Genomic DNA, 10,487 nt, shown 5'->3' with positions numbered 1-10,487 from the left:
GCAGTAATATATAAAATCTTAATTAATTTGTAAGATGTAGATGTAACTCTCAATTGCACAAGCATCTCATTTACATCTCCATGGTGTAATTTCTTCCAGGTTTTCCCTCTTCCCCTTTCTAAGACAGTAGAACATAGATTCAAATACTTGTTCTCTATTATTCAAATAAATAATCACAATTCCTCCAGGTTACTATCAACTGACTTTTATGTAGTAACATTTTGGTTAATACTCCAAGTCCTATTGCTGCTTATAATACATAACTGAGATGTTAGATACTGACTATATGGAGTTTTCCCTTACAGGGTAAAGCTATCAGAGCATAATGTTAGTATGTCATGTTTGGGATGTAACATGGTACATTTTTAAGCTCATCTTTAGGAGATTTAAAAAAAAAGACAAAAAAAAAAGATTTAAAAGCAGATTGCTTTAAGCATGGACTGTTTTTACTGTATGGAGGGAAAGAAGTGACATTATGAAAAGTTACTTTGTATCAGCCTCCCATTAATATAAACTGCTGAGATGTTAATAGCAAAAATAAATATCAGGTTTTCATATTGTGATAGTGCTTTATTTTTTCTCACAATCAATTTCAGCAAAATGATTACAGAAGAAGAACAGAGATACAGATTTGATGGTGCACTTCATTCCACATACCCCAATACATAAAGGATCCCAAAGAATCAAACTTACATAGTCTTAAGGGGAAAGAACATATCATCTAAGTGTTTTTTGGAAACTGAAGTAGTGATTTTTACTTTGGTGAATCTGAATTCCTAAAGCTTCTAATTGATGTTCTCAGCTGCCCAAACACATGCATTTTATTCTATTTGCTGTCCTGTCTGTACTCATTTTGCTGTTAACAGTAAAAGAAAAAAAAGTTTTCATTTTACACACCACAGATTCTCAGCATGCCAAAGGAAAGCTAGACATCATCCTTGAAGTTAAATCAAATCAATCAGATGTGACAGAAGGATCCTCCTGTTCACCAGCATATTACACATCCACTGAAATGTAGTGCAATACATCACTGAGGTATGTTGAGTTTTGCTTTTGTTAGCGTGTTTGTTTGGTTTTTTTAAACCCTACAAGTTTGAGTTTATCATCCCCATTCCTTGGCACTCAATGATGTAAGCATCTTTACTAGGATCTTCTTCTTCTGATTTTGTTACAGTAAATTTGGCCTAAAATGAACAGGATTAAAAATATATATCACTAAACATGTTATAGTATACATATAATATACACGTTATAATACACATATAATATACATAAATCTTCAATATCTGATGTCTGATAATCTATTTATAGTTTGTGCACGTTGAGAGATTTAACTGATTTCATTAAAAACATTTAAATGAAAGTGGTAAAGGTATCTAACCACTCTAAAGGCATTTAACTATAAAATATGTTCACTTTCTACTGGTAAACTCCCATATAAATATTGTAGCAACTATTTTATCAATTGTCCTCCATGAGGGAAAATTCAGTTCACAAATCCTGCTAAAGTCAGAGTGAGTCTATACAACTCACACTTCCTAGTGTACAGGATGATAACAGATTGGTAAAACTTCCTCAAGTTTTCAACTCACCTTTGTTAGCTGCTCTGCAAAGTGTATAGCAGTTTGAGTATGAAGTGTAATTGGTCCACTTTTCACTCTGGACACCCCCTTTGCTAACGCCATAAAAATGATCAGCTGAAAGGGTAGATAAAGGCAATTATTAAATAACTATTTAGATCCTAGCAACTTACGGAGCAAGATCAAAAAAGAAAAGTGAAGCAAAAACATGCAAAACATCTGTAAATGAAAATATGGTTCCAAACTGCGAGTAGTCCACAACTGATGTAGGTCACTGCATTTGCCTTGCAGCGTTAAAATTTTATAAAAGTACATGGTGCTGAGTATTAAGAGTGATCCAAGATTCAAGAAGCTTGGGAAATTACTACTCTAATACATATCATAGAAGGGCTGCTACTTTTCCACAGTCGAATTTGCTGCTGAATTGCTGTTATTACATTTAACTTTGCCCCCACTCTAAATTTCACCAAACTCACTTCAGATTCCAGACTGGTAGATTACCTTGGGGAGGAGAGAAAACTCAGGAAGGGGGTTTTGCATTAGAACACTTAATGGTCAGGTATTCACCAGGTATTAAAAAATCTGATTTGATTTAAAAACATCACCATGACACACACTCTGTAAAGCTTCATATAACTCAGAGCAGTCCCCACACACACTGAATCTAGCTGTGCGATATTTCTACCAATTGTATTGCACATGCTCCAGAAAAAGCAGGATGGCTTCAACACCTAACTACTTCCTATTATTCTGCGTAATAGGAATGCGTGGCTGGGTGCTTACAAGCTAAGAGGTGAGGTAATGTAACCCTATCTAGGATAGTCCAAACTTTTTCAGGAACTGTCACTCAAAATACGATAGTATGTGGGGGGAAGGGTCTTTATTCTGAAATGTAGTTATGCAAGGAAGTCAAACAGGAACACCTCCTGGATATTTTCTCAACACACTGAAATACAAACCTCTCTCTTAATCTCGTCTTTAATACATGCGAAGAGAATGCTATTCTTCCTCTGCTATATGGCATGGGTTTAGAAATAGCAAGTGCCGAGTGGGAGGGAATTGCTACCTCTTTCTTCCAGACAGAGATACAGTCTAACTTAGAAATCTATATCCTGTTCTTTCACTGCTCAGATTTAAATTCTTTACAAGTAATACATATATCCATGTCCTTGCTATACTTCATCTAAACATATATAGGAGCCTTACTTGGTCTTGCAGAGAGTCATCCACAGCTCCACCATGTTTAAGATTTCTAAGCAGTATCTCCGCTGCTTCAATGCCAACTTTGTCAGAATTCTTTCCTAACAGAGAAATCCGGGAGATTAAGATGTGTCCAATTATTATTTAACACTTAAAAAACACAGAAAACCAAGAAATGACAAACAACTTTTTAAACCTTATTTCCATACTCTTGCCTCCAATGTCCACTTGAAAAAAACTCCTCTCTTATGATGAAGTATAGTTCATACTCCCTAAGCAGAGGGAAGCCTGTAGCCTTGCATACACTTAGAGAAACATTTTATTCAAACCAATTACAGCTAAAATCCCTTCTATACCTTTTAATCTAGATACACAACTAGATTCAGTGCTGAGCAAAAAACTCACAGGTAAACCACAGCAAAGATTGTATGTTCTTAAAATGCAGAATTCTTTTCAACTCAGTGACCTTAACAATCCATTCAGATAAAAGGTGAGTTTAAGAACTTTATAAATTTGACTATGCAGAAGCAGCTTAGAAATCTATCAAAGTGTAAAATTCTATTAACTAAAACCTGTTGATTTCCACTACCCTTTATTACTAAATAACATCCATTAAAAATTAAACTCAAAGCATCAGACCTTTGAACAGATAATACTTGTYTCCTATTCATTAATCGTACATTAAGTTAAACCTGAAAGAGGTGTACTTCACACTACTCTTACCTCTCTTGCCAAGTGATGACCCAGCTAACAAACAACCTGTTGAAGTCTCTGCAACAATGCTAAACAGAAAAATCAGAATCCGTATTAAGTACAGAATTACTCACATTACATCTTATTTATCAGAAAAGTAATCAAGATTATTGTATTTTGTTTTTAAATACAGAATTTTAATGTCACCATCAGTATGGGGTTTGTATTTCAGTGTGTTGAGTGATCACACAGGAAATGTTTTCTCCTTTTGTCTTTTTTTCAGATATGAAGCAGGACTGTACTTATTACCCTCCCCGACAAAAAAGGAAAAAAATATTCCTCCTGCAAATTCCTCCATGCCAGGTCCCACTACTCTCCCCCTTTGTTGCAGCTCAAGAATTCAGTGAATGGCAGTGCTAGTGAGATAATATTAACAAAGCCAAAACCATTGTCTTTCACACCTTCCAAATTTGATCATTCAGATACTTATAAACAAGCGTTAAATGTATTTAACATGTAGTTAATACACATTTGTAGGAGAAAAGCTTCCCTCACCTATATAATATTTTTAAAGGTTTTTAAACATAACAGGGGTTTTGAAATATCCTAATATATATTCTTGCTTTTAAAAAAAGACTATCACTTTTTATGACTACTTGTGTGTCTTGAGAAGATGTAGCTAATCAGTTAGCAAGGTTACAAGACAGGTATTAATAGGAAGTTTTGGTTCATCTCACATTATTCCACTTCCAGTCCCAACAGCTTGATCATCAGGTTCTCGAACCGGCTGAATGTTAATGTAAAGATCCCTGATTTCTTTTCTGATGCATCTCACTGCTGCTGATGACATGTCTTTTGCCAGCTAGCAAGGTAAGAGAAAAAGGAGCAAAACGTTAATTAAATTATACTATTATAATAATACTTTTTCCTCATAAGCCTAATTATTACCGTGGATCCTTAAATAAAGGTCTTCCAAGCTAAAAAGAGACCAGTTTTATTAAGTAAAAAAAGCAAAGGACTGTTATAAACCACTACAAGCACTGAACAAGCACTCTTCTGAGAATTTTCTCACAAAATTAAAGTAATATTAAATACTAAACAACTGATAGATTATAGTGATGTACATAGAAGCTTCAATACCAATAGAAATTCAAGATTTTTTCCCCTACACATATATGGATAGAGATTTATTTTTAGTCTTGATTACTTCAAGATATTAGATTTTAAAAAATTAGTTATTATGTACAGGATATACTCTGTAAATCATAATGTATACAATAACAATTTTAGATCATAGGCAACTGAGGGCAAATTAAGTTTATCCTATCCTTGGGATCCAATAGGAAAAAAAGAAGATCATAGTCCGTATTCATAGGCTTGGAGATTTTAAGACCAAAACCAGCAGTCCGAGGCTCTTCAAAAAGTAACTCTATTTCTTCTCTCCCTTCCTCAAATGCTTCCTACCCTGTATGTGTGAGAAGGAGCCCTGAGGAGATCCTGCCACTCATTCTCTTGTAAACACAAACAGGACAGGAATAATGGAAAGGAGAGGTAAAAGGAAGCAAATTCATCTATGTTTTGTCTTTGCCTAATCTACCCTTAACTTGTTCGACTGATGCCCTTAAAAATGGTTGAAAAGTCTGATTTAGTCTGATATCTATACATTACTAGTGTACTATAGTTTACCCGTAAATCTATGAACAAAGGCCATCACTTCAGATTTAACATAATTCATGCATGTATGAATTATACCTTAAATCAGATTTAAAATTTCCCACAATCTATGCTAAAGTTTTCTGAACAGTCATATCAAGGACATCATTCTCATTTCCTATTTTAGGTGCTACCATATCGCTATGCAATAAATGCATTTTAGAAATAACCAAAATTCTATTTTATGGCCTGAAAATTTGAATCTATTTAATAAGGCTACTTTGGTTTCTATGTGAAAGAGTACATAAAACAGGAGCAACAGAGCTATGTTATACAGATTACATACAATTCAAATATTTGTTTTTTATATATATACACACACACACACACACACACACACACACACAGAGTAAAGTTGGATACTTCCAGAGCCATCACCAACACTCACTTTTATAGGCAGTGCTCCAGCAACAAATGCTCTTCCATATATCTTTGTCACAGTGCCGCGTTCTGTTAAATTTATTGGGCTCAACTCTTTGACTGGTGACATTTGGACTATAACTTCACCACCTCCTTGGGGATAGTAGCCCCTATTTAGAAATAGTAATCAGATGTAAGTAAATGCAAAGACCAGAAAGAACAAGAAGATAGCAAGAATGCTCTTCACACTATTTTATTATGCATCTTTTGTTCTCTGTTACTACACATACAAACTTTGTTGATGTGTGCCTTAGAAATATTTATAACAGAAATATGTTCTCTAACAGTATTAGCTCATAACACGCATTTTATTAACTGCCTAAAAATAGCTTAACACACATTTCTTCTTGTCTGTAACCTTACAGTTTGTTATTTGCGTTGAGACATACCTAAACACAGACAATAACCCCTGAGGCAGGAAATAAGTGTCCTGTATAGCTAGTGTCATAAAGGACATGTTGTGAGTGTGCTTAGTTTCCTAATGATTGGCATCCTATTCCCTATTACAACACCACCAGCCTCACTACCTCCCTCTTTCCCACAACAGACCTCAGTTCCCCATCCAATACTCCCAGCTCCTTCCCATGCCTACCAACTGCCATCTCCACAAGAAGCAGCCCACCTTCTGGCTGGTTCTGAGCTTGGCATGGACTCACTGACTGGTGTATTTGGCCTGCCATAAAGCCAGCTAATGAGACTGTACTTCAGCCTTTCCTTCATGATTGTGCTGCTTTGAATCTTTTGTTATCTTCTCATGTAGTAAAATTATAGAAATTTCAGGTCTTTGAGACTAGAAGCAGTACCCCTCTGTCAGGGTAATGCTGCTTCTAACAGGCTAAACTGGCCAAAAGTTTGGCCTGGAAGAGGTAGAAGGAAGAAAAGGACAGCTGGCTGGACAGAGTTCCATACCCCCAGTTTTACTTTGAAAATAAGATGAATAATGAACATGGTATCTCCTTTAAGATAATAATTAAGATAAAGCCTCCTTTCAAATGGGTAAAGTGCAGCTCAGATGTATCTAACAGACCTGATACAGTCTCTGCTGAAGCTGAAAGACAAATGACTGTCTCTAATAACCATGGCATCTAAAACTTTAGGTTCTGCGATGCTTTTTTTCTGGACTTTGAAAGGGAACCCAAAACACTTTGTTAGGTGCCTGGACTCTCTACAAGTGCAGGAGGATACGCATAACTAGCAACTCAGAACAAGCTCTGTAATGGACCGCTTGCTCACTATGCACTTCCCTCTGAGGTAGCCAATAGTAAATATTAAAACACAAGCTGGAGATGCAGCAATGAAAAAAGACAGGAAAGAACTATATCACATTCATCATGGGGTGACAATACACACAGGACAGCTAATACAGATTAGTTATTGTATTACAAATTCATCCCTTGTCTTGATTCAGGGCACCTTGTACATGTGCCTACGTGCTCGAACACTGGCTCAGTAAGGCTGCTTCTGCCATGTGATTCTACAACTCACCTCTTTCTTATGTCACAATTGAATGTGAAATTGAACTTTTCAACGATTGGCTTGAAAACCTGAAAAATAAGCATATATAAAAACACAGGATGAACGTATTTTGCATTTACCATTTCCCACCATTCTATTCAGTCTTCAAAAAGTAAAAAAAAAAACAAAAGAGATGTTCAACATGAAAATTTCAGTTACATGATAAAAAAAAGACAGCCAGTCTCATGCATACAGCTTATTTGAGGTTCTTCATACTTTATTCTGAATGGCACTTTGTGCTAAAGGATTCTTATATGGAAAGAGGAGGAGAAATCCCTAACAATTTCACAGCATTTCTAGAACAAAGAATCTATTTTAAGTGAAATTATCTTTAATAAATAAAACCAACAGACAAGTTGCTGTTTCAGGGAATTCTATGAAGCACTGGTTGCTCTCTAAATATAATACACTAATAGTGTAATATTCCCATGCCAAACAGGTTGGTGTTCATTTCAGTAGTTTACCAAGTAAACAGAGATATTTTTCCTTCATTTCATTTCACAGTTTAAAGTACAAATAAAATTGCAGTAAGAGCAACAGACGTATAGTAGCTACAGTGCATATATATGCATTAAAGATGCATCAAGTCAAAGAAATTGTTCCCTACCATGACTGTGTAGTCTATCTGAGGAGCCATCTCAGCATTAGTCCCACCTTTTAAATGAAGTTCTGATGGGGAAGCAGCAAACAGCACACAGGGCATTGCTACCTGCATCAGTAGGCACACGCTCCTAAAAATAATCACAAGATACTCAAATGTCATACAGCCATAATCCATGCAGAATCATTAGATATCAAAGGCAAATGGTTTTGCAGAGCATTTACATAAGTATCTAACTTTGAACATTATCTATTAAGTAAACTTATTACTCTTAAAAATACTAATTTAAAACTTTATGCTCTTAGCAAGCCTAAATATAAAATTTTTTTGTTCTACAGTAATTGCATCTTTCATATTCCTGTTTAAAATAAAAGCAATATAGTTTACTTAATATGCTGACAGTACTAAGAGAACTGTATGCTTAGTTAGCAGAGGGGAAAAGTAGAAAAGGCTTAGGCAGCAATTTTAACATTTATTTAAGAATAAAATATTTAGAGAACTATAAAATTGCTTAGAAACTGCTCATTATCCTGCACAAGAAAATTCAGGGCATACAAAAAATGCTTTGATACATGATTCTGTTGTTGAATCCCTGCATATTCCATAGGTAATAAAAACCTCCCCAAAATATTTTTTCCAAAAATGAGTTAGTTCTGCAAACCAACTTGTAAAGTTACCTCACAGTTGTTTTAAGGATTATTTTGAATTGTGAAAATAATTAGTAATCACCACTAAACTGAGGAAAACTTGTTTTTGTTTTCTTAAATAACCTCTGAACATTTGTGAACCATATTGTTTTTCAAATTTTTTGCTTGTGTCCAATTACCAACCCTTCTGCAACGTTGCCTACTCGAACCTTTTTGTGTCATGTTTAGTAGCTTGTTTGTTTATGCTATTGCAGCTTATAAAAATAATTCCCTTAACTTAAAGAAAATTTCAGCTATGTCTAACGTAGCTTATGCTGCCAAGTGACCACTCACACCACTCTTGCAGAGCTAAACTGATTCTACTCAGTTTTGCAACAGATTCAAAGATTGAAGAACCCAACACAGAAATACAGAATGCAAAAACACAGAGACAGAAAATAGTGGATAGACTATGTCCCAAATTCCAAAAGATGAGTACCCCCTATTGCATCATTATGTCCCCAAGTTAAATCTCAAAATTGCCTTTATTATATAAATATGATTAATATTGAATATATTATCAATAAATATATTGGTATGTCAGTTGAACATTTTGTAATGTAGTATAATGTACAGATTTGTGAGACAAAGCTCAACCTAATTAGTTGCATTAGGCCTGATATCTAATGCACTAATGTGAGAAAATAGGGGACAAAATTGTAAATACATGGACAGCTGTCTTTTGCTTGACATTAATCAAAAGTGTTCAATTTATAAATCAATCATAGCTTTAAAACTATTGCACTTGCATGTACTTTATTAACACAGATCTTGCCTACATTAAGGCAAGAGAACTTAAAGTAGTAAGGTTCTTTGGCCAGATGTATCAAGCTCAAGCAGCACGGATTAAGGCTCATTACTCATGAATTAATGTTCTGTTTTTATTTTTTGTCATAATTTTAAAGTTACCAAAAGCAGTTAAGAGCAGTGACTAGCCAGTCATTATCCATGTACAAAGACATACCCTGCTGTTTTTGTATCTGCTACGTGGGTTCCACCTTTGATCTTCCCAGGAGTGAAGGTTATTTCTGTTGAACCGATTTCTCCGCCCTGCAACTTCCCTTCACATAAATCTCGAATCATCTCCAATCCAGACAGATGTTGAGGCCTTCAAGTCATAATACTACATTAAAGATACATGCAAGTAGACTACATATTCTTGTTACATTAAAAAAATTACTAAACATCAACTAATAAATACTATGATTGCAAAATTCAGGCCAAACAAGCATCAGAAATTCAATCTTGTTCCAACAGTATTCCTCCTAAGTTCATGGGAGCCAAAGGAACAGCATCCATTTATTAGGTTTTTTTTATATGTGCAAGGAAACTAAAATGCAGGTGCATCCATGTCACCAGAATGATCTCAGTTTCACTACATTTTGATGATGATGCTATGTAAAGTATAAATTCATCTAGTAGCCTCCAACTTTCTCTGGCTTAAGGGCTATTAGTCAGCTAGTAATATTCTTTGCTCTATTAGGCAAATATTATTTTTTTAAATTTTCTTACATAAGAGCCATTGTGAAATAAGCTGGAAACCATTCCTTGGACTTCTTCCCGGGGGGTGAGGAAGTGCAGCTTAGAAAAGCAGCTCGGTTTCAGGGAGCCTAAACAAACTACCTGGGAGCTTCTGCCTCTCCTGGACATGTTTTAAAGCCCCAGAATAAAAAAGTTGAAAAATTACTATTACGTATAAATGCTGAGGGACCAGTTTCCCTTACTTATAAGTTAATTTTGTCCCGAATTAAGTATAATACACACTTCTGACCTTTATATGTCTTGGTCTAACAAATGTGATGTCAGTAAGGGAGGGTGTCACAAATTAATGGAGTTAATGACGGAGCAGATTTCTACAGAGAAAGAACCTTAAATCGGGACGAGCAACACGAGTAACCTGCTTTTGAGGTGTCTGGTAGCTTTTTAGCTCACTGCGACGGCCCCGAGACACGCGGATCGCTACATGAGCCGTTCTAGCGCAATCCGCTCCCTGAGGGCTACGTGATCTCCGCTATATCTAATTTTCCTCCCACGCAGCCTGCTTCGCGCCTCGGAAGATACTGCCGGGACGCTGCGCGA

At 35.6% G+C, this 10,487-nt stretch overlaps 1 protein-coding gene across 1 annotated transcript; it reads right to left on the bottom strand.

Moving 5' to 3' along the window:
* Positions 1-851: 851 nt before the first annotated feature.
* On the bottom strand, positions 852-9,805 carry RTCA (RNA 3'-terminal phosphate cyclase). Its single transcript, XM_026067337.1, has 9 exons — positions 9,373-9,805; positions 7,729-7,852; positions 7,092-7,150; positions 5,575-5,716; positions 4,211-4,335; positions 3,504-3,562; positions 2,787-2,881; positions 1,593-1,697; positions 852-1,184 (listed from the first exon to the last, which is right to left on the bottom strand). Exons 1-9 carry the CDS (start codon positions 9,489-9,491, stop codon positions 1,086-1,088), a joined length of 927 nt encoding a protein of 308 aa, XP_025923122.1. The 5' UTR covers positions 9,492-9,805; the 3' UTR covers positions 852-1,085.
* Between the last annotated feature and the right edge of the window lie 682 nt (positions 9,806-10,487).

The sequence above is a fragment of the Apteryx rowi genome, unplaced genomic scaffold, assembly GCF_003343035.1.
Source record: "Apteryx rowi isolate R43461 unplaced genomic scaffold, aptRow1 scaffold_258, whole genome shotgun sequence".
Taxonomy (NCBI): domain Eukaryota; kingdom Metazoa; phylum Chordata; class Aves; order Apterygiformes; family Apterygidae; genus Apteryx; species Apteryx rowi.
The sequence above is the reverse complement of the archived record's forward strand: the minus strand, read 5'-3'. Positions and strand labels throughout refer to the sequence as shown.

Coding starts and splice junctions, on each gene's coding strand:
- RTCA (XM_026067337.1), bottom strand. CDS start 9,491: ATGATTCGAGATTTATGTGAAGGGAAGTTGCAGGGCGGAGAAATCGGT. Junction 7,151..7,728: donor AGATAGACTACACAGTCATG/GTAGGGAACAAT, acceptor CTTATTTTTCAG/GTTTTCAAGCCAATCGTTGA. Junction 1,185..1,592: donor TTGCAGAGCAGCTAACAAAG/GTGAGTTGAAAA, acceptor TGTTCATTTTAG/GCCAAATTTACTGTAACAAA.